Source organism: Malus domestica, chromosome 17 (genome assembly GCF_042453785.1).
Source record: "Malus domestica chromosome 17, GDT2T_hap1".
Taxonomy (NCBI): domain Eukaryota; kingdom Viridiplantae; phylum Streptophyta; class Magnoliopsida; order Rosales; family Rosaceae; genus Malus; species Malus domestica.
This window is the reverse complement of record NC_091677.1, coordinates 3,481,255-3,506,851: the sequence shown is the minus strand read 5'-3', so window position 1 is coordinate 3,506,851 and position 25,597 is coordinate 3,481,255. Positions and strand designations below refer to the sequence as shown.

General features: G+C 35.1%; 2 protein-coding genes across 4 annotated transcripts; both read left to right on the top strand.

Annotated features, from left to right (window-relative positions):
* Positions 1–12,774: 12,774 nt before the first annotated feature.
* Positions 12,775–14,273, top strand: LOC103404427 (transcription factor PRE6-like). Its single transcript, XM_008343335.4, has 2 exons — positions 12,775–13,098; positions 13,803–14,273. Exons 1-2 carry the CDS (start codon positions 12,979–12,981, stop codon positions 13,956–13,958), a joined length of 276 nt encoding a protein of 91 aa, XP_008341557.3. The 5' UTR covers positions 12,775–12,978; the 3' UTR covers positions 13,959–14,273.
* Positions 14,274–22,540: 8,267 nt separating this feature from the next.
* LOC103404428 (binding partner of ACD11 1-like) lies at positions 22,541–25,399 on the top strand. Of its 3 annotated transcripts, none has more exons than XM_008343336.4 (5): positions 22,541–22,719; positions 23,318–23,611; positions 24,070–24,145; positions 24,519–24,629; positions 24,781–25,399. In XM_008343336.4, exons 2-5 carry the CDS (start codon positions 23,496–23,498, stop codon positions 25,225–25,227), a joined length of 750 nt encoding a protein of 249 aa, XP_008341558.1. In that variant the 5' UTR covers positions 22,541–22,719; positions 23,318–23,495; the 3' UTR covers positions 25,228–25,399. The 3 variants fall into 3 exon arrangements, with proteins under 3 accessions (XP_008341558.1, XP_008341559.1, XP_070673399.1); XM_008343337.4 differs by having other exon boundaries at positions 22,551–22,719; positions 23,453–23,611; XM_070817298.1 differs by having other exon boundaries at positions 22,563–22,719; positions 23,468–23,611.
* The last annotated feature ends 198 nt before the right edge of the window (positions 25,400–25,597 follow it).

The following is a 25,597-nucleotide window of genomic DNA, read 5'->3' as shown; positions in this document are numbered from 1 at the left end:
AATCTTGACTGTTGATTCCATTTGATTTATTTAACTCAATTTTCATCAATAAATGGTGGTGCCATCCACACTCATATTTTTACTTTTCACACATCCTTCTTAATTTTTTACTGTCTGATCAAATGAATTTAAAAAGATCAATGACCAAAAATTAATAAGGGTGTGGGGAGGCAAAAATGAGTATGTAAATAACATTATCCTAAATAAAAAGAGGTGTGAAAATTATTGAGAATGAATCTAACATTGTCAATTGCCAATTAGTTTAATTGTAGAACATCAAATGTTTTATAGTAGCAGATCATGTTGTCTCATGTGTGAAGCCAACGACCACATGTGCTCCACGTCACTCCGTTTGTGTTGTCCACGTGTTATGCTTAAAAATTCGCCATACGTAAGAGGACGTGTTGGGAGTCAATTCCACATTGACGGGAGAAAAGATCTTGCATGAACTTATAAATAATTTAATTTACTTACCATATTGTCAATTAGTTTTACAGTGAAAACCTAACTTTTTCAAAAATCACTTCCTTCTAACAACTCATGAGTAAAAGTACTTATATATACTTGGCTGTATTGAGACTGGAAATAGAAAAGGACAAGTGAAGATGGTGAAAACGAAAGTGATAATGAAAGGGAAGAAATTGGAAGGTAGCTTTAGATTCTTGAGGGTCCCTTTATTCATGTTTCTGCTTCTGCTTCTGCTGCTGCTTCTGCAGGAGAAGATAGAGAGGTATGACTGTTTCAGTGTTGACTGCTATGTATGTATGCATGGCAAAGGTCACAGGGTCGACCCCATCTCTCAGGCCGTACCATTTTGGCAAGAATTTCAATCACAGGATCTTGTGATGAATGATGCAATGGATGTCCTTGTTACTTATGAGTGGTTTTCACCAACCCTAATGATTTGGGACCCGTTTTTATGAGTGGTTTTGATGAAGAACACTTGGTAGATATGAATTCATGCAACAATTAGATCCACGTAGGAGTCTTAAAATTTTGAATTTTATGTTTGAGAAACTGGTTGGAGTAAGGATTTTACCAATCTCAGTTATCAAACAGATCAAAAAAACAAATAACGATATTCGAGAAGTTAATTAAATTTCTTTTGTGTTCTTTTATTAATTAATCTCCAAATCCTAATACGATTTAGACTATCAATTTTAGGGCTGGTTTGGTATTGCTGTGCTTTGAAAAAAAACTGATGTGAGAATAAGCGGCTGTGAAAAAAATCAGCAGAGTGTTTGGTAAACATTTTTGTAAAAGTGCTTTTGAAAAAAAAAGCAGTCTGATAGTGGGTCTTTTCATTAAAGGAGCACTGTAGCTCCGTGTGCTTTGAAAAAAAGCCAGTTTTCCAAAGCTACAAATAGCAGGTTCAACTTTTTCCTTTGATTTCAGCTTATTCTCACAGCATCTTCCAAAATAAGCTTTTTTTTTTTTCAGTTTACCAAACACCTAAAACCCTCACAGCTTTTTTTCATGGTTGCTTTTTTTTTAAGCACCTCACTCCCAAACTACCCCTTAGTTTCTCATTTCAAGTAGATTTTAGGCTTGATTCCTACGTAAAGTCTTAGCAGCTCTTATGCTTATCTACGCGACACAAAAAACAAATTAATAAACACAAACAGATATTACTGCCGGTTGGAAAAACACATTGTCTCGTGCCAATGATATATATCTTGCTAAGCAAACTAAGAAGGAGAATATCAAAGAGGAAGTTAACTGATCAGGGTACTTGATTCATCCCTTGTTTTGCAAGAGGAATTGAATTTAAACAACTTTCAATAATTGAGATAATATTATTGAAGAAGATAGATCAAGTGGGCAGGTCAGGGCAAGGCAATCCATAACTTTAATTGAATCTGCAGAAGAAGAAGATAATTGTTGACATTGATGACCTGTCACCTGTCTGTGTGAAGGCCATGGCCAACCAATTATCTTCAATAATTCTGATAAGCTGCGCATGCTCTACTATTTAGATCAAAGTTTGATAAAGAGAAGCACTCAGCATAAATATTTTTAGGGTTTCATTCAAAGATTTTTTTAGGCTTTCATTGTCAATAAATTTGGTGGAGGAGGGACGGGCGGGGTGTTTTTGGTGTAATGATCCTCTTCCCTTTAGGGGAGAGTAGATGCCTCGAAAATGACCATTATCGAAAAACTAATCTCACTTAATCGTTCTCCATTTAAAGAAAAAATACAGCTAGCTAGCTTATGTTTTTATCAATTAATGGTTAATTTCAACTTTTTAAGGATAATATTTTCGACTGCTTCGATTTGTCCTGATCCTCAGGTGAACAGTCCAAAGATAATATGTGTTCCCCATTGCTGCAATGATACATATGAATTATTACAAAGGTATTGCAGTACATCTGAGAGATTAAGAAAATGCTCCAAAATTCAAATTTTCATCTTTTGATAGAAAAGTTGATACAAGTTTTTAACTTAATTGACGCATTATATTGTTAAGTTGCCAAAACTACGTAAAAATTGACAATGAACATTATTTATAGTGCATTTGAGGTCTTGTGTTCGAATCTTTAATATCCTAATATTGCTTGTATAAATACATTTTAGAAGACATTTTGAACAATAAATCCTACTTAATGAACATAAAAGGAAAGGAATATGGGGAAACGCACAAGTTATTGGTTGTTTTTGAAGAAGGGATGGGCCGGCTCTATTTGGTCAAGCTTGTAGTCTTTTTTACATTCAAAATCAGCCCTTCAAGCATTTGGGTCTCCATGAAACATGCCCGAGAAGGTAAACCTTGATTTTCTTGGGCTACACTTTGTGAGCCCCGAGTACCATGTAATTTGTTGGGTTTCCTTCTTTATTGCTTATGATTCAAATCCCGAGTTGGTTCCAGTTTCCAAAACTCATGGAGAAATTCTTAGGTCCGTCCACCGAACAATGATCGCCTGTGCAACAACAAACACAGGCAAGTGGAACCCTCTTGTATTGGGTTCCAACTTGGGCATGCTCTCACCGACCCTGATGCTAGGTGGCCAGCTTGTTTGAGTCCGTCGTTGAACAGGTGACGAGGTCTAGCGGGCGGACATTAGAATTTCTCCAAGTCATTCTTGTGTGCCTTTTGCAACTCTCAATGCTTAATTTTCATAGGTAACAATTTCCACACTCCTCTTTTCTCGTATGCACTTGTCCAGTTGTTTCTATTTATTGAATTAACTTTTATTTGTGCAGGTGGAGAAAGGGAGGTTAGTAAATTGTGCCAAAAAATACAAAAGGGAAAGAGTAGCCAATGAATAATCAGTGGCATAAATCCAGGGCCTAGTTTGAAAATGCAGCAGTCTCTGCACATATATTTCAGCATAAATTCAGTTAGGTGTGTGATTGATTCGAGAAACTATCATCATTGTAATTTAAACTCAAGTGCATGCGCAATCGAGGCCGGTGCATTCCATGCTTCTTTTCAAGTTTATTACAATATAACATTCTTTTGAAGTTCATTACAATATAACATTAACCGCGATTTGATTTCACAAATCTTGCGTCTTAGATACATCTTATTTCCGTAGAAAATTAAGATAACCAATTGAAACATGATATCTTTGATGACCGTAATACTATCACATAATGTCACAATTCATTTATGTTACAACTTTAGAATGTATACCGTCAATGCCCTTACAATACTACGTCCTCTTTTGTTATACAACACTACTACTTCACCTAAACCTATAAGGTTTTTTAGTCAAAATGGTCCCTAAGATTTGCATAACACATCACTTTGGTCTTTGAGATTGAAAATCAATAGAAATGGTCCCTAAGATTGTCCACCATCCTTTATTTTGGTATTTCCGTTAAAAACTCCGTTAAGTGTCCCGGAGCTCTTGGCCAGAAGTTTGGGTAATTTTCAAAGCTTCGTAACTCAATCGTTTCTTAACCAAATTCAACCCATAATATATCAAAATGAAGGTAGAAAAGTGTAGAATAAGATTATATCAATTTGGAAGCCCAATGGTTGCTGAAGATGGTCAAAAAATAGCCTAAAAGTTGACTGGTCCGCAGGAAAACTGGAAAACTCGTCGGAAATTGGGTAAATTTTAAATGTTCATAACTTCTTCAATACTCAACGAAATTGAGTGATTCAAAAATAAAAATCATACTTCTCGATGAGATGAAGAGAATGGTACCTTTCTCGAGGACAAATTCGCTTTTTTTTTTGCCAGAAAACAGCTCGAAAGTGGCTAACTCGAGACCAAGAAAGCCACTTTCGAGCCGTTTTCCATCCAAACCACGGAGATTTAGCCATTTTCTCATTGAGAAGTATGATTTTCGTTTTTGAATCACTCGATTTTGTTGAGTATTGAAGAAGTTATGAATGTTTAAAGTTTACCCAGTTTTTGGCACGTACAACCGGCGGACTAGTCACCTTTCAGGCTATTTTCTGGCCATCTCTGGCAACCATTGGACTTCCAAATAGGTATAATCTTATTCTACACTTTCCTATCTTCATTTTGATATATTATGGGTCGAATTTGGTTAAAAAACAATTGAGTTACGAAGCTTTGAAAATTGCCCAAACTTTCGGCCAAGAGCTTTGGGGCACGTAACAGAGTTTTTAATGGAATGACCAAAATAATGGATAGTGGACAATCTCAGGGACCATTTCTATTAATTTTCAATCTCATGGACCAAAGTGATATGTTATGCAAATCTCATGGACCATTTTGGCTACAAAGCCAACCTATAATTCATTTCTATTGTAGCTTTTGAATTATTAGTGATACGATAATGTCATGTTGCAGTGCTATAGTCATTGGCGAATCCATATAGGGACCTTTCGGAAGCCTGAAGAAACACTTGTGATCGACCTTCGAACCCTCCAATAATTTGGGCATGTGCAGTGGTGAGGCTTGTTGCCTCCATGGATGTGCAAGTAGCAATGCTTATAACAAAGAAGAATAATAGGTTTTTAATTTTTGTTTTAAAAGACCTAGCCAAAACGACAACGTTTTTTAGCCAGGTCATTATAAAAAATTTTAAAACTAAAATATGTCTGTTTTCTCTACAGAGTCCGAGAACCCCGATCTTTTCCAGTATCCCCATATTATATTTAAGAACCCCAACCCTAATTGTCGCAACCTTCCAACTTTAAACCCAAGTTACCCTATTCCCCACCACCATTTGCCGTTCCACCGTCTTTAGCTGCCTAATTTTATTTCTTCCAAATTCATATAAGTTTTTTTAATCCTAGACTCTAGTCCCAACTCTCAATTAATAAGATATATGTTACATTAACAATTTTATCTTTGTAGAGTTACTAATTGCGTTATGTTGCTTAGGAGAATTTGTTGGTTTTATTACCTTTGAGATTAATATTGATTTATTCAATGAACCAAATTCAGTAGAAAATAGTGATATAGAACCAAATTAGTCTAATATTTTTTTTGAGCTTTTATGTTGAGATCCTCGATTTTGAAATTCTGGATCCGCCACTGACTACACTCGCACCGAATACTTCTTTTCGGAACACAAACTCACTAGAGAGCCTTATTCATTAGTCATAAAAGTCACTCTCAAGAAAGTAGTCGGCACAAAATGCATTATCTATATTGTCTTTTTGTACGTGAAAAGTGAACGATTGAAACGCATGCAGTGACCTTCCAATCTTTTACTTAGACAAGCATGCATGCATTAGCCATTAGATGATCAAGCAATGAGTAGTAAACTGCATTAACGCGTGATGAAGAAGAAAAAGTCGGTGGTGGTGCATATAAACTACGACATCATTTACGATTTGTCGGGGCAGATTCAAACTTAACTTTGTACTAAAGCCAAAGAGTACGGTGTGAACTTGTAGAGATAGGGAATATTTTTGTTGACAACTCTGAAGTGATGGTGATATTTACCATTTTATTTATTACTATTGGATGAGTTTAAATCTCTCAAAATTTAAACTCATCTAATGGTAATAAATAAGGTGGTGGACATTACCACCACTTGAAAATGATGAACAAAAATGCACCTATAGAAATATATGCCAATTAAGCAGTTAATTTGACAGTTGCAAACTATACCAATTACCTAGCAAAAGCCATGGATTAATTAGTGGAGACGAGTAAATATGAGTAAATCAAGGGACTAATTTGTCGGAGATTCATGATCCTATCCAACTATCAAATTGACTTAATCAAGCGAGATCAGAAAAACAAATTTCTTGATATAGAAAGTGTTATGGAATCTGAAGCATAATGTTTCGGAAAAACCTGTGTTTTTAGATGGGACTGGTTGGAACCAGAATGGTTGTATAATATTTGACAGCCGATACAAAACCATGAATTCATATTTAATCAATAATTCTTCCTAGTTAGCATTAAAAAGATGAGATTTATCCCGCTTCCATCAATTTGATATTCATTCATAACACGCACTCTCACGTGTGATGAAATTCAAGTCAAACACTTGGACAAGACAAATCGATAAGGTGGACCACGTATAACTGTTGAGCTTTACACGTGCGACAATCTGACTCTGATACCATGAAGAAAGTTGAGGTTCCACCATAAAACCAATTAACAATATAGCGAGTAATCAAACTTACTTATCAGCCCATGCAAGGTCCCTCCTTCCATCCATGTGAGATTCATTCTATAGGGAGTATCCCAACTTACTTAAAAGTCAATGCAAGGTCTCTTCTCCCATCAATGTGAGATTCATTCTTAACACACCCCTACTTCAAGAGAATTTTCAAGTCAAACACGTGGACAAAACAAACGGGGTGGCGTGGAGCATGTGGCCGTTGAGCTGCACATTGGGGATAACCTGCTCTGATATCATAAAGAAAATTGATGTTCCATCATAAAACCAAATTGACAATATTAAACAAGATCCATTCTTTCATCAATGTGAAATTTATTCTCCAACTCACGTTTGACATCACACAGATCGATATATAACAGATTTTTGTAGCTTGCAACACACATAACTTTCAGGAAGATTTATGAAATGTAGTAGGCCATCATTGAACTTTTGGAATGTCCTTTCCACATAAAAGCAAGACCCCAATAAATAATACAGAACTTTCAAAAATATAGAGGAACAAAAAAGGCCCCCCAGAGGACCCCAAAAATTGGCCACACCTCGTTGAATTAATTGAATCAATAATAGGGGGACCTGGATCGAGTAAGAGCAATACGGCTCACAATCAAAGAGCACCGTAGAACAAATTTTCAACATATTTGGAACCCGATTATGTGACGGTGTGATGCTAATATACGTCATTATTTAAATTATAGTATTTTGATTTGTTTTTTTATTAAATATCTTATGAGTGAGACGTTTCAATTATATCGTCCACCGTTTTTATAACATGTGTAATAATAAACCATATGACTTGTGTTTTCAATACCTTAAAAAAAATTCGAGTATAAGGTGTGTATAATGATTAATGAAAACAACAAGAAGATAGATTAAGCTAATAAGTAGCTGATTGTTGCCTTAAATGAATCCTGTATTGGTCCATTAAGTTAAATGGGGTCGGTACTACACCCTTATTTTTACAGCAACCTCACATGCATGCATGTATATAAGGACAATACATTACGATCAATGAGATAAGATTTGATTGTATATATAGGGTGGTTAATTTTTCTTCCCGATTAAATTTCATGAAGTAAGCCATGTGAATCTATCGAATTATAACGCATGTATATAGAAACTGCATGTGTGTCTAGCCTTTACCATTTTCAGTGGATTATGTGCGTTTGAAGGGAATATGAAAGTTTCCTTCTCTTTGCAACTCCTTAGGGTGCATAATACATGTACCATTTGGTTGCATTACGCAACACATAGAGGCCAAAAAGTTCATCTAAAAGATTAGAGATGCCATTGCTACAAAAGATTATCTTTTTACTGAACCCTAATTCTAGATTATAATGCAATGTCGGTATATGCGTCCATTAGTAAACCCTAGTTTTATGTTCATTAGTAAGTACAACTACGTTTATGATTTTATTCATAGCTTAAGTTGATAACATATAACATGTCAAACTGTTTTAGCAAAACATCCTATCTTTATAAATTAAACATATATCAAATGGGGATTAGAGATTGGAAACATCAAAGATACGCCCACGCAACATATTTATCCCCGATATAATTTCGTTGGTTTTGCAACAAAATACACACACATGCAGCACATAAGCACACAACTCACAAAGAGGCTCTCTGAGAGAGAGAGAGAGAGAGAGAGAGAGAGAGAGAGAGAGAGAGAGAGAGAGAGAGAGAGAGAGAGAGAGAGGAAGGAGTGTGTGTGTGTGGGGGGGGGGGGTCCTTGCAGACAAATAGAGGGTCGGTGGTCCTTGCAGACAAATAGGGGTCGTTTAATTTTATAGTCGCACGTGACAGTGCTTGACAAAAGCCTGGAAATTTCACATCCATTGCCTGTTTTAGAGAACACCTCCCACCGCTGGGAGAATTTTTTAATTGTGTATGGAACGTATGTAGTACATTACATGTCATTGTATAAGTGGGAAAAAAAAATTATTTTTCAAGTTGTTAATTTTTTAACATAAGTATCTCACTACTTGCATGTGGTATACCACCTCATGTTCCGAACACACTGAAAAAATATCTCATCCTCTAATTGTGTGTAGTCAGGTTTATGGCGTGCCACGTGGCATGTCGTGTGAGCCAGGAAATTGGCATGTGACCCTGAAGCTTATGCCATGTAGTACTCACGTAGTTGTGTGTCCCAAATAAGAAGGGAAAACAAATGTAGAAAGCGACATGGGAAAGATAGACTCGTAGTCAAAGACTCAGAGAGGAGAGATTTGCTTGGTTAAAATGAATTGAGTATTTCATTTACAATTTGCTTAATGCATAAATAAGAAGATTTGATATGATTTTCATGGGATATATGAAAGGAATCTTTCAAATAGGCAGTTGGAAAACTAAATGCATTGAATTCAAAGAAAACTTGAAACAGGTTAAAGAAAATTCGAATCTACAACACCAACCGTAAGTTCATTTGTCAAGTAGAGGAAAAACTTGAGTAGAACCAACCCAACTTTCCACATCATCTTATATAAGAAAAAGAAAAAATTAGTATACAGTCTCTAGTTACTAATGTTCATTGACTAAAATCTTATTAGTTTTAGAAATTTGATTAAAGTTCCTAGCATTAATGTGATAATGAATTTACATGTTTATTACATATTTTTTAAAATAAGTTTAGCATTTTAATTTTTTTTTTGGTCAAAGATTTAGCATTTTAATAATCACACCACTATTATACTCCTAATTAATTTTCAATTCAAACATTTCCAAAATCAATTAGAATAAGTTTGTACCCATTAGTTTTCTATAAAAAGATTCTCAATTTTTTAATCTTAAATGTACCCATTCATATAATTTTCAATTTCTTTAATCTTAAATGTACCTATTCTTAAATATACCAATTTGTTATATGTAAAATGTACCATTTTTTCAATATAAAATGTACAAATTTTTCATATAAAATGTACCCAATTTTTTAATATAAAATCCTTTCAAAAATTTTTAATCCATTTTAAAACTTATATGAGTACATTTTTTTTCTTCCAATGATTTGAGAATGTATCTATGTCAAGTTTAATCGAAGAAATTTACTAATGTTATTAAGCCTAATATCTTCTTCTTTTTTTCTGTGTTTTGAAGAATGTACCCATGTTTTGGTACAATAATTTTATTGTGTGTTAATTTTGATGAATGTACCCATATTTACATACACACACAATATAATAGAGGGTATAATTTCTATTTTATTATTTTTAATCCCACAAATTATGGGTTATATTTAAAATTTCATTAATATAAACAAATACAAATTTCAAATTTTAATTTTTAATTAAAAAAATATTACACTATTACATTAATGTCAGAGACTTTGATAAAAAACTAAAAACAGATAAGGTTAATCAAAGAATATTGATAGCTAGAGACTGCATCCAATGTGTCCCTAAGAAAAAACATGAGATTTCTCTGTATGTTTTCGTTTCATGCATACAACACTAAATTGGTTTCACTCCGTGTAAAAACTACCGGCTTAGTAAGGCAATCTTACTAAAGTTTTAGGGAACTTTAACGAAAAGCACCCGGTACTGTTCACTTTAACGAAAAACCACATTTTTACACTAAAAAGTCAATCCTGGTACTATTCACTTTACCCTTTATTTTGTCCTTATCATTAAAACTCAAAGTTTTCAAGCCCTTTTCATTAGTTTTCCTAAAGTTTTAACCTTGTCAAGTAGAAGCCCCAGTGTATGTAATCAATCCACCTTGTGTTGAAAGCCAACTGTTGCGTGCCAAGTCAGAATAATGGGTAGAAAAGAAGAGTCCGGATCCTCGCCGGATCTTCTTTGTGAGGATCTCGGGAATCCGTGAATCGTGTTCGTACATCGTACATCGTACAGTAAAAAATTATTTTAAATATTTTTATTTAAAAATAAACATAAACAGTATTTGACAAAAATTGATCACACAATGTATAATGAACAAACATAATTTATAGATTTTTAGGATCCTCACCAAAAAGATCCGGAGAGATCCTGTTGGAGAAAAGAAATACCTGCATCTGGAGATGACTGCCCTGAAACATAGGAGCCGTGGCTGAAAATTCAAGGGGCTGGCAATGGCTGATTGGTGAATAAAATTCAGTAACCTTAGTTGTGGAAGTTGAGAGGATCTGTATCCTACGATCACATGGTGGTGCGTATGGAGACATATACATGAAGGCCCCACTTTGTTGGCTCAAAATCAAACAACTTTCTTGAAGCCCATTGAAAGCAAACCCCAACTTGGGAACATACACAGAGCATCTAACTCTCTCTCTCTCTCAATTTTTTTTTAGAGAGAATCCTTGCCGGATTATTTTTGTAAGGATCACATTCATTCATCGTACATTGTATGGTTATTTTTTGTAAAGTACTGTTTATATTTAATTTTAATAAAAAAATTACAATAATTTTTTACCGTACGATGTACGATGAACAAATGTGATTTGAGGATCCTCATGCTTTTTTTTATATATATAATTACTAGTGTTTGCTTACACACTTTGTATGTATGAACACATTTTTTTAGAAAATGAGAAGGAGAGAGGGAGAGAGAGAGTACGTGGGGGAGTGAGAGGTTTTTCTTTTTGGTTTATTTATTTATTTATAAATATTGGAAGTATTTTAACATCACCTGTAGGTGAGGTTTCAATAAAAAATAGTAAAATTTTGACCTGTGAAATTACATTATTACCCATTATTTTTTTTTTGTGATAAAAGACTAATTTATCTTTTCACCCTCTTTTGGTTGACAAAGAGGGTTTTATTAATTAGTAGAGAAGAGATAACACAGTCACGTAATGTTAGTATTTTTAACACGTAAATTCATTTTTTTGGGTAAATCACCAAAATGGTCTCTAAGATTTGCATAACTTATCACTTTGGTCCCTGAGATTCCAAATTGATAAAAGTGGTCTATGAGATTGTCCACCATCCATCATTTTGGTCCTTCTGTTAAAAACTCCGTTAAGTGTCCAGGAGCTCTTAGCCGGAAGTTTGGGCAATTTTCAAAGCTTCGTAACTCAATCGTTTCTTAACCAATTCGACCCATAATATATCAAAATGAAGATAGAAAAGTGTAGAATAAGATTATACCTATTTCAAAGCCCAATGGTGACCGGAGATGGCCGGAAAATAGCCTCAAAGTTGACTGGTCCGAGTGAAAACTTGAAAACTCGCCGGAAACTGGGTAAATTTTAAACGTTCATAACTTCTTCAATACTCAACGAAATCAAGTGATTCGAAAACAAAAATTATACTTCTCAATGAGACGAAGAGAATGGTACCTTTTTAGATGGCTAAATCACCGTGGTTTGGCCGAAAAACGGCTCAAAAGTGGCTAACTCGAGACCAAGACAACCACTTTCGAGCCATTTTCCGGCCAAACCACATCTATTTAGCCATTGAAAAAGGTACCATTATCTTCGTCTCATCTAGAAGTATGATTTTTGTTTTTGAATCACTTGATTTCGTTGAGTATTGAAGAAGTTATGAACGTGTAAAGTTTACCCAATTTCCGGCGAGTTTTCAAGTTTTCACTCGGACCAATCAACTTTGAGGCTATTTTCCGGCAATATCCGGCAACCATTGGGCTTCGAAATAGGTATAATCTTATTCTACACGTTCCTATCTTCATTTTGATATATTATGGGTCAAATTTGGTTAAGAAACGATTGAGTTACGAAGCTTTGAAAATTGCCCAAACTTCCGGCCAAGAGCTCCGGGACACTTAACGGAGTTTTTAATAGAAGAACCAAAATGATGGATGGTGGACAATCTCAGGGACCACTTTTATCGATTTGGAATCTCAGGGACCAAGTGATGAGTTATGCAAATCTCAGGGACCATTTTAGCGATTTACCTTTTTTTTTTGTTAATATCTTAAACCTATATTGTCTATGTGTGTTATAACACGTGAAATAATTAACACATTTTGTGTTCGGAATATATAAAAAATTATCGTGGCTCTCGTGTTCTATCTCTCACTTGGCTTAAAATACCAGGTCTAGTCTACTGCTTTCTCCAATGCGCAGTTGTCTTCTTCACATCCAACATCGCTGTCTATGTTATAGTACTCTCCCTCTCTCTCTCTCTCTCTCCTATTTTCCCCAGTGGTCCTTCCTCTCTTTATATCTCTTATCACTGTCTGGGGCTAAGCCCATCATATACCTTATTTATAGGACTGCTAGTGCCACTTCTGTTACTAGCTACCCTTTTCCTTCTCCTCCTTCTTTCATCAACTTCTCCTTCCTTTCCCCCCTCCCCAGTATTTTTCTGTTGCTAGTCTCTTTTAGGTTAATATTCTCGTTCCTAAACCCTATATATATAAAGCTCCATTGCCAGGCTGATCATTCATACATATATATATTTTGAAAACGATAATATAAAATTAGCTACTTGTCTAGCTAGGTAAGTAAGGATCATGTCTAGCAGAGGGTCAAGGCAGTCAGGTACTCCAGCGATCAAAGATGACCAAATCATCGAACTGGTGTCCAAATTACGTCAACTGGTTCCTGAGATTCGAGATAGGCGCTCCAACAAGGTAAACTCTTCCTCTCTGCTCTCAATGAAAATACATCGATCATAATACTGGAGTCATTATTTGTACTTTAAAAAAATCATTGATTTTGCACTCATTATCGTAGGTAAATTAGCAAATACGTTGTTAAAACCGCATATGATATGTAATATAGAACTTTTTTTTTTAATGTGCCAATAACAATTCTCTCTCATGCTGCATATGCATCTAGATTTGAAAAGTTCTCAACAACAGTAGAAACAATGGAGCAAAAAGAGGTAACTTTAGGACCGGATGTAAACTGTACTATTGCAGTCTATTTGGACTGTTATAGTAGTCTAAAAACTTGACCCGGACATCAAGGGATCAATACATTTTTTCCATGGTAACTAGATATATATGGGTTGATAATATTAATATCGGTTTCCCATTGACCCATATATTACTAAACAGTGTCGTGGTTGGAGTTGGGACCATCTAGTAGTAAACCTCATCACGTGTCACGTGTCACGTGTCATGTGGCATGTGATGGTATGTTTAGAATTTGGAGAATTTATTACGTTATACATATATAATATGTTATACGGAGAGATTGTTTTGGGTAAGCAAATTTGATGATGTTGTGCAGCAGTAATGTTACAAAAAATTATTTCCTTTGTAGAAATATTAGAAAGCCAGTAGTTATGGCGCTAACTGGGATCTGGGTTTTGCTTTGTTGTATGGTGCAGGTGCCAGCATCGAAGGTCCTGCAAGAGACTTGCAACTATATCAGAAACTTACACACAGAGGTTGACGACCTAAGCGAGCGACTCTCCCAACTGCTCTCTACAATTGATGCTGATAGTCCGGAGGCCGCTATAATTAGGAGCTTGATTACGCAGTAGATGGATCATCAGATCATGATGAGAAACCCTAATATTATATATATATATATATATATATATATATATATATATATATATATGTATGTATGTATATGTATATGTGTGTGTATGTGTGTCTAAGAGCATTTTAATTTATATAGTTAAGTGTCCTTTTACTTTCTTTCCAGGTTAGAGTACTTAGTACTGTATGTATTTAAAGATGTCATGTGTGTTGTTAATTAGAGGCGTACTGTATTCTAGTTTGTTTAATAAATTGAAGGACTTGCACTGCTACTAGCAAGTCCTATCATAAAGAAGGAATTCCTATTTACTCTATGTAATTTCTTTACGCAAAAATGATTTCTGCACATTTTTTCTTTCTTCTACACATTCTCACAACTTAATTGTTGCCTTTGAATTGAATAAATGTAAAGAGAATTAAAGGATCGACAAACAAACAAAAACGGGCAGAAGAAAAAAAAAGGGACACTTTGGATGCGGTCCCTAACTATCAATATTCTTTGATTGAAGCCTTTTTAGTTTTTAGTTTTTTATTAAGGTCCTCGACATTAATATAATAATGTAAGTTACTATATTTTTAAATTAAAAATTAAAATTGAAATTTGTAATTGTTTATATTAATGAGATTTTAAATAAAATCCATAATTTATGGGATTAAAAATAATAAAATATAAATTATACTCTCTATTATATTGTGTGTGTGTGTGCGCGCGCGCGTGTGTGTACATATATGTATGGGTACATTAACCAAAATTAACAAAAAAAGGTATTGTACCAAAACATGGATACATTCTCAAATCAACGAAAAAGAATGTACCCATATAAGTTTAAACATGGATTAAAAAATTTGAATGGATTTTATATTAAAAAAAGGGTACATTTTACATATAACAAATTGATATATTTGAGAATGGGTACATTTAAGATTTAAAAAATTGAAAAATCATATGAATGGGTACATTTAAGATTAAAAAATTGAGAATCTTTTTATATATATATATATAAAACTAATAGGTACAAACTTAATTTAATTTAATTTTTTATTGTTTTGGAAATGTTTGAATTGAAAATTAATTAGAAGTTTAATAGAGGTGTGAGTATTAAACCCTAAATTAATTACTAATTTTTATATTAAAAATTATATAATAAACATGTAAATTCATTATCACATTAATGATAGGGACTTGAATCAAAATTTGAGAACTAATAAGGTCTTAGTCAATGAACAGTAAAAACTAGGGACCAGATACTAATTTTTCCAAGAAAAAAATTGAAAAAAAATCATTTGCCATTCTGTATTCTAGCTAGGCTTCATTGAAACTAAAAAAAAAAAGACAATCCCAAGCCAACAAGGCTCTTCCTTTTGCAAGGGTTGGGAAGGAAACATTTATACGTAGCCTTACTCTTACTTTGCAAGAGGTTATTTCCACTACTCGAATTTGTGATCTTTTGGTCACAAAGAAACAACCTTTTTGTTCCGCCAAGACTCACCCTCATTATTCTGCATTTCATTGAAATTGAAACCAGAAAATTGTATATCCGCACTGCATTTACGCACAAGATTAGTGCTAGCTCTTCGTTTATATCCTTTTTAGGTAGTGTGGTTTTTGGTTATGGACTTCAAACTTAGTAATGTAGAAGTCTCACTTGTCACGCTTCTCTTTCTCATTATATTCCAACAGACGATCGTGCATGGAAAGATTATTAATTAACTTGCCTGTTTTAATATTATAATCGTGGCACAGTAACATCAAATCGGCCAAACCAATATGTCGCAAGGTTCAGCAAAACAGCCACCAAACACTCACGTGAAAATAATTTGATCATGATTGTCGTTTGTTCATCTCCACAAACTAGGGTCCTAGCTATAGTCATGAAAGTTTGAGAGTCCGCAACGAACTAACATCTTGCATAAGAGTTCATATGATTTCGACCCTTTCCAGTACTCGTTGTTTGAATTTTAAATTAAATGCTCACATTTTATTATGACCACTGTTCTAAAAATCATCGCCTAACGCTGTTTAGACCCCACCTAGGCGCTAGGTGGTTGGTCACCGCCCCGATTAATGCCTAAGCGTTTGAAAATTAAGAAAAGTGCCTAGACCTGCTGAGGCACCCGCTTAGGCACCGCCTAACCTGCACAGACCCGCCTAGCCTGCACAGACCCGCCTAGACACCTGCCTAGGTTGCAACTCACTTAAGATAGAAAATAGATAGCTTTCTTTTTGCATTTTATTGTTTCCAATAAATTGTAAGAGACTTATTGAACACTTAAATAAACACACATTATATGTTTGCTCCTCATGTTTTCATTATGTTCTAATACTTCATAATATATATTTCATTCTATTTTCTAGTTATGATGAAATTATTTATATTTTAAGTATAAACAGATACTTATTTACACGAAATACAATATATTTATTTAAATCCGCCGAGTCCACCTAAGCCCCAACCCGCCGCCTGACTAGTGCCTAACATCTTTTGGAACTTTGGATATGACATCGAAGCTGACAACTCAATGATATAGACTATAAGAGTGCTCATCTTTGTTAATTGCCATACAACTTGTGAAACGTTTATCCGAATGTCATAAGAGTTTGAGAGTCCGCAACGTATTAAAATCTTGCAAAAGAGCTCATATGATTTTGACCCTTACCACTCGTTATTTGAATTTTAAATTGAATGCTCACATTTTAATATGACGTTAAAATTGACAATTCAATGGTAGGCGGTAAGAGTACTCATCTTCGATATTTGACATACAACTTGTGAAACGTTTATCTGGATATCTAATTATATGTATATTGCTTAATTGATAATCAGTTGAATTTAGACTGGATTAGAGAGTAGCCTTTGGCATCATGATGTAAATTATAGTAGCCTTTGGCATCATGATGTAAATTAGCATTACTTATATATCATATTCCGTTATATTTCACTACTCTGCAATTGCATCAAGGTATTTCAAGCTCATGGGGTTTGCCGAGTTTTGTGTGACGAAAACAACTTTATCAGTCACATTATAATGTGACTAACTGATCCTTTGCTGCAAGCGCTTGAAATATATGGGATATTTTGGTTCCGGTCGTTTTGGTTGACCAATATCTTGTTAGAGGAGTCCTCCACGAGGAATCCGTTTAGTCTTAAGTTTAGGACTTGATGATGTACCTATTTCCATTTTCCACATGTATTCTTGTACGTTAAGTTAGCTTTGCTTTTACATCAAGTCATAACCGTGTATATAAGTGCACCTTGTGCTCTCAATACAATCATCAAGTTCTATAATTCTACATGGTATCCCGAGACTAGGTTATTAAATTTCAATTTTAATTAAGAAATTTGATCACGAAAATTAATAGATCCTTCCTACATTAATCATGCAAAGATTAATATATACCATGTAGTGATTTTTTCTTTATATTTGAATTGTTGAAAATATAATCAAAATTTTTATTTATATATACATACTTGTTCGCATCCCACATCTATGAATATTTTTTATTATTACAAGCGATATTTATATTAATTTATACTAAAAAAATGAGAAGTGTTTGAACCCCAACGCTAACCACTAGGGCAATCAACTAGTTGCACATCTATGAATATTTTTGACAAACCTAATTTATAATTCATAAATTCGTTAATGCATGAATGCATGCAACCATATAATGTCATCCTCAAAATCAAGGAAATGAGCACACAGTTAAAGCGGTATAGGGCAATCAATCACATATATAATTAAGATTAGACTAATTATAAAAGGACAAACGGGTGACTTCGTTGCTTCCTGATCACTGTGATCAGGTCAATGCATTCATATATCCAAAAGAGACATTTGAGTTTGACCATTCATCGAAGGAGTCATCTAAAAACTATAAACTTGTAGGTACATGATTAGGAGAGGGTTTATGGGAAATTTCCTTCGATTAAGAAACATGAAGAGCCTAATTAATTGAATCTGCAGAGGTTGTCAACTTTGGAAGAAACATTAATGAATCCATCGAGGAGATTGCCTATACTCGAGATTTTCATTTTGCTTCAAATCAGGGACGGAACATCCATATATCATTATATAATTAGAGAGATACGAGAAAAAAAAAATTCTTCCAATTATAAAATAATGTGTTGTACGTACCGTCTCGTGTTCTAGACACACTAGAAAAACTCTTGCATACCATATGTATGCAACATTTACATTATTTAATCAAATCATTAGCACCATAAACCACGGAAAATGCGAGCGTAATTTAATTTACATGAACTTTTGTTTGATTGCTAACAAACAAAGGAAAAAGGAGAGAGAAGGAAACATTGGACTGTAAGTGGTACAGTACTACGTTAAGTTATCTTACAATTAAATTGATGTATAAGACAATATAAGAAAACAGAGTTATAAACAAGATGCTAATTAATCCACTCCTCCAAGGCTGTGGCTGCCGTTTGGAAGGAGATTCTAGATCACTTAACAAAATCCATCAACATTAGGTTCCGGACCACTCAATGAAACCAAGACATCAAGGAGATTCTGGATCACTCAACGAAATCCAAACTAGGATACGATTTCGGACCACTCAACAAAATCGTGGAGTAGAAGGGATTTCAGACCTATCAATGGAATCCAAGTGGATACGATTTCGGACCACTCAACAGAATCACGGAGTACAATGCATATCGAACCACTCAATGAAATACAAGCTAGATACAATTCCAGACCACTCAATAGAATTGTGGATCACGAGGGATTCCGGACCACTCAACGGAACCCCAATAGATACCTAGTTCTGGATCGCTCAACGGAACCGAGCGGAAGTTCAAGGAATATAGCAACGGCTTGAAGAAACAATACAAGTACCAAATACTCAATTAGAAAGGCTGAACGAAACAAAAAGTGAAACAAGAAAACAAGATGTGAAACAAGTGTCGAAGTAACAAACCCCATGACAATTGGTTAATGGTCCACTTCTAGCCCTCACATTTCATCACATCATGCCAATCATACAACACAAACCACATTTCAAATTTGTACGTCAATCACATTTCATAAATATTTCCAATTCACAATCAAATCATATAAATTGATGGCTAAAAATAAAAATAGCAATTCAATAGGAATTACATTTAATAACCAAGTATAACACAATATGGCGCCACTAGTACGTAAATCGAGACACGTGTCAAACGAGACAAACACGTCATCTCACTGAGCCCAATAAGCTCCATGGAATCTCAACAACACTCTCGTTGAGCCCAATAAGCTCCATGGAATCTCAACAACACTCTAAGATCAACGACAATCTAGAAGAACTCAGACTAGTTGACTAAAAAGTTAACCGTCGATCAAGGTCGAGAGTAGGGTTCACAACCCTAGAAATCTAAACCGGAAGATCCGCCTATCAGATTTCTGATCCATAACTTACCAAAGTCCACATTATACTTCTAGAACAACGTACTTAAATTTCATTACGATCCAACGGTCGGATCTTCGCCAATCGGTAAAGTTGCCAACGTTTAGTTTTACAAACTTAGAGATCCAATTTGGGAAGATCCGTAAGTTCCTATTATCCTCAAATATTACGTATTAAAGTTTGGTCAAGATCCAATGGTCGTATCATCAATTCATATAATGTTCAAGTAGTGGTCTCTATCAAAACTATAGTCATATGATGAGATTTCGTCAATTGAACATCACCTATTGAATCAGGGTATCCAAATTAGTCTAGGAAGGTTAGGTGGGGTCTCGGCCCACGCGCCGCCACACGTGGCAGCCGGCCACCCCGACTCATCGAAAAAGTCAACTATTTCAAAAAATTCAATTAGGGGAGTAATTTTCATACATAAGCCGAAGTCCAATTCGGCCGGGAAGTGCTTGGAATTACCTCAAACCCGCCGGAAACCCTAAATAGGATGTGCTTCGATCCATCACCTTTGGTGCTACGCCACCCCCAAAACTGTTTGGGCCTTGTTCCTGAGTTCAATGAGAGTCTAATGGTGATGGAGATCTAAGGAAATTGTTTCACAAATGGTGGTTCAAAGCCGAGAACCACTCGGACCCGATGGTGGTTTTTTTCTCAAAAACAAGGCTAAACACGTCGAGTTTGGATGAAGATTGATGGAAAAGTGGTAGGGAAATGATTTGGTAGTGGCGGGGAGATTTCATTTGCTAGGAAAACGTTGTGAGGGCGTCGAAAATAGACGTCAATTGAACCGGGTCAGGGTGAAAGAAACGGGTCAAGGGGAAAAGTCTGGGTTTAGTGCTTCTCACTTCCCTCCTTTCTCTCATTGATCTCCCCTCCTATTGGGCATCTCCCTTTCCCCCCTTTTCATTTCTCTCCCGCCTTTCCTTTCTTTCCTCTCCCCTGCTGCCATTTGGCATCTTCTAGAGTTCTTTCTTTTCTTTTCTTTTTTCATTAAAAAAAACAACTAAAACATCTCTAATTTCTTCGTTTCAACTTTGATTCGCAAACGGTTTTTACCTATGCATTCGTGACCTATGTGTTCGTGAGATTGATCTCTATTCGAAAATATAAATTGTGACCTCGAAAGGTTTACAAATTTTAGATAATTGATTTCCAAACTTCAAACTTCGTAACTAGTTTAATTAAAATCTAAATTCAAATAAGTTGATATAAATTCTCCAAAAATAACATAAAATCTCAATAATACAAATACATAGATTATAACAGTGCATGAAATCCAGGAACGGGATTTTCACAATTGACGTATCACAATACAATTATGTTTTTTTTTAAATGTAAATAGGCACTTATTCACAAATAAACGATAAATTTACTTAAATCCGCCAAGGCCCTGTCTAGCCGCTAGGCCCCAGCCAGCCGCTCGACTAGCGCCTAGCGTTTTTTTTTATAGTGTATTTTAGAATCTTGGGTATTTTGGATCACTTGTCTTTATATATACTAGCATTCATACACACGTTCACGCGCGTGTAGAAGACATTTTTTGAATCACGGCGTGCTACGCGCAACTTACACGTTTTAAATGTATTTATATATGTAAATTGACAAAAGAAAAGTCAAATATTTAAAGTAAAAGAATAATCTTAGATTATGCTAGAAGAAACCCTTCATAAACCAATTAAAGCAGCTGAATCCACATAATAAAATTGGTCTCTATTGAATTTATATTAATAATAGAGAAAATAATATTTAATAAACAACTAATTGAATCACATTATTGCTAGCCCATTGTGAAGTTAAGCTCACCCACTTCCGTTTAATGTAGATAATATCGTTTGTTGAAAAAAAAATCATTTGATATCTAATTTAATCACATTATTATCCACGTGTAAAAGATTTTTTTTTATAAACGGTATTACAGGCCTCTTAAAATGTTTTGAACGTGTTAAAAAATAGAGAAAATAATATTTAATGAACAACTGATTGAATCATATTATTGTTAGCCTATTGTGAGGTATTAATTATTAAAAAATAATTGTACAAAAAATAATTATTATAAAAGAATATTGTTAAAATGACGAAAATACCCATGTCACATTTGATACATCATTTTTTGTTGCTTTTGAAGTTTTTTGTTTGAGGGATATTTTTGTTCAATTACTTTTTGTGAAACTTGACACCCAAAAAACCCTGTTCATTGGGCCTTGGCTTTATATATAAAGATGATCATTGTTTACAAGTCATGAATCCATTTGACTTTGGTGTGTTGATGTTTTGCTTGTCGTGGTCTAAGATCTTCGAGCCCAATTAAAAAAAAAGAAGGTTAAAGGTATGCCCACGTATGGGAGAGTGAACAAGGCATTAATATTTTCTTAGTTTGCTAAACATTATCGTTTTCCAATTAAACATTGTTTGAAGTGATTTATGGAGAACCCTTGTATCCTAACAAATAAGGAAATTGCAACAATCTGAATTCCTTAGTGGGTTTTTGTATATAGGGTTGCTGGTTCTTCCACTGAAGCGAGTTAGCCAGTGAAGAACAGAAGGGGAATACAAAGTGTGAAGAAGCGTGTTCTCAGTGTCTTGTACTCGTAGTTGTACATTTTGTCATGAACTGCAAAAGGAGTGATAATTCAGTTGATTTCCACAAATTAAGACTATCCAAAGCAACGTGTAATGACTGAAATGGTTCAAATATTTGCATAGATATGATCTTTTACACAGCCAATTCATGCAGCACAATGGATAGCTAGGCCTCTCGAAACAGTTTTCATCAGTGGGAAGATGTTAAAGAGTTCAGTGATCGTACTGCAAATTGACCTTGGTTTTGGAAGATCCATAACTCGATTCATATCTTATTTGGAGGATCCAAAATCGTCATAAGCCAATTCATACCTTAATGGATCCAAAACTTCAAAATCATCATCCATCCGGCAAAAAGATTTTTTTTTTTTCCTCTATAGACAACGTCTTAAAGTTTTAGCTAAAATAAGAAGTTAGATTGTATGATCAATGATGGTAAGAGTTTGATTATTAAATATGAATTTATCGATAAATTATAGTCTTACTGATAATTTTATCATGTATTTGATAGTAATTATTTCACAAGGACAGAAGGGACAATTCACGTTTAAAATTTAAGTTGGATCTATAGTCAGATTATATGGTTCTATCCTAACAGAAAACTAGATCATTCCCCGGCAATCGGATCATAAAAATCTCCGACGGCGTCACAAAAAGATAACCCTACGCTCCTCCAACGGCAATCAAACGCCACGCTCCACTTCTTCTTCGCTGGAGCCTCTCACAGTGCTACTGCAACTCGCATCAAGATTCAAGAACTGGTATGTAAACTGCAATAATTATCAAATTCATGAGCTTTTCTATCTTGGTTTTTCAGTTCATTAATTTTCCGAATTATCATTACAAGAATCATCTCGGCAATCAATCAGAGCAAAGTTTATCACTTTTCCCACTAATCATTCTTTGACTTGCTTTGATTCTGTAATGCAAGTTGACACTGGTTCCTCAGGAATTGACTTTCTGTGATGGTCCTGAGGATTACCCTCTTTCTTTATTTCTTCCAGAATTATAATCAGTAATTATGCTTATAACTGCTGCATTACTTGATGATGCATTTACGTAGTAACTTTTGCACTGCCACGTGAATTAGTAACACCACACGGTGATGGCATTGATGGATTTAAGTTTTTAACTTTAATTTTTGAGTAATCAAGTTCTCATTGTAAAACTCATGGATTTCACTAGATGTTAGAAGCATTCAATTTTTTTTCTTGTTCTTCTTGTCAAATTATGTTAGTTATGGAGGGACCACTTAGGGGTAATAGATGATCATCACATGGCATATGGATTGAAACATGACAATGCCTTCTATCTGTTTCTGAAAACTTTCTTATCCCTTTTGTTTGTTCCTCCATTTAGGAATTCTATGCTAGAAAGCTGAAACCTTGCTGTGAAATGCTGTTGCGAGTCCAAGTTCAATGACCGAAATGATTTTTTGATGTTCATTTACGTTCGTTGTATGAGCTGGTTTTCGTTATCCTCTCATTTTCCTAGGTTCTCTCGGTCCAGCTTTTTCTTCTAGTGATTTCTCGGGAAAATGTACCCGGGTGGATACACCGCTGAAGTTACAAGCTTGTCCTCTAAAGCTACAGAAGAGGATGTTTACGATTTTTTCAGTCACTGCGGTGCAGTTGAGCATGTTGAAATCATCAGGTAGAATTCATCTTTCCCTGCTTCTAATTATTGAGAATGATTCCGAATTTTTGTACTGAATCTGGAAAATGGTTGTCTAGTCATGTTTTATGTGTGGGGTTTGTTCACTGTAAACTCATTGAATCAGTCAGAAGCAGGTTGTTTTTGGAAATTGGTTAAAAGGAACAATGACTTATGTGAAGCCTCTTCAATTTCCTTACGTCGTACTTAGTTGTTAAAGAAATTGAAGTCGGCAGTGTAAAAGGTTTAATTTTGATTTCCATGAGTTTAGAAGTCATCACTGCAGCCAACGAGGGTTGGTTGAGAAATCTTCAAAAGTGAGAAGACAAGGTTCAAAAGATCGAATTTGAGAAGTCATGTTTGCACGAGTTCTAGTTTCCACAATCCTCAGTTAATTAAGTCCTCTGAATTTCCTTAATGAATGTGTATCTGATTAATGCTTTTGTTGTTGGAAACAGATCTGGTGAATATGCCAGTACCGCATATGTGACATTCAAAGATGCTTTTGCTCTGCAGACTGCTATACTACTCAGTGTAAGTTGGTGGTCATTCTACCCTGCAAATGCTTCTCGAATGGAAAAGTTCGTTTTTCCCTGCTTAATTCAGTCCATAAATGCAATCGCTATCATCGAGTCATTAGCTCTAGATGTCCATAAAAAGTCGGGTAGAACCTGCACTTGCGTGATGTTCGATTAGATGTAATTAGGCATTTTGTCCGGATAGTACATGGATAAATTTTACGTGTTCATATGCAAGTCGGGTAGAACTTACACCTGCCTGACGTTTGGTTGTGCACTTTTACTCCAAAAAACGATTACGTGTTCATATGGATAAATTTTTAGTGTTAAAATGCCTCAGATATTTGATATTGGTTGTCCACTGATTTGTCCGTCCGTCCCAACTTCAGGGAGCTAGGATTGTAGATCAATGTGTATGCATAACAAGGTGGGGAAGTTATACTGATGAATCCGATGCTTGGAACAGTCCTTACAACCCCGAAGGCAATACTAGCTTAACGGTACGTGTAAATTAACTGCTTTGTTGTTTTGGATGAAGATTTATCACAGTACGAGCTTAGCATAACAAATTTTTCATGTGCTTCTGAAAAATTGTCTGTTTAAAATTCTATTCAAACTTCATTATTTCTCAAATTTGTACGACGTTATCAGACTTATCACACGAGTCAGTTCATCTCTACTCCTGGAGAAGCAGTAACTGTTGTCAAAACAATGGCAGCCAAGGGATATGTTTTGGGAAAAGACGCATTAACCAAGGCCAAAGCTTTCGACGAGTCCCATCAACTCTCAGCAACTGCAGCAGCCAAGGTTTGCGAGCTCAGCAACAGAATCGGCCTCACTGAAAAAATTTACGCAGGCATGGAAGTTGTTAAAACCGTGGACGAGAAGTTCCATGTTTCAGATATCACCAAATCAGCTGCAACCGTTACTGGAACGGCAGCTGTGGTGGCTGCTACGTATACTGGGCAAGCAGCTGTGGCAGCAGGAAGCGCTGTGGTCAACAGCAGCTACTTTGCCAAAGGAGCTCTTTGGTTTTCAGATGTATTGACTCGTGCAAGCAAAGCTGCAGCCAATTTGGGTACCCATGGCGGTAAATAAGGTCCAACATTTGTCTAGATTGTTTTGTGTCTACCAATTTCTCTGCAAATAAATCATCTTTTGTTACATGCCAACTTTGGTTGGAAATTGTTGGTGTTTAAAGTCGTAGTATATCACATTCAAGCATTGGTGCTTAAAGTGACAAATGGTTAGTTTGGAAGTGTTTTTAAAATGACTGAAAACGCTTTTGATGAGAGTACGTTTGAAAACAATCCTTAGTAAAAATGCAAGCAAATCATGAAAAAACACTTGAAGAGCTTCCTGCAAGAAGCACATAACTGGTCCTTGCAGGAAACACTTCAAGTGCTTTTGGAACCCAATAACACTCACCATGATAAACATGTGTTTGGTATCCCGGGCTCATATCCGC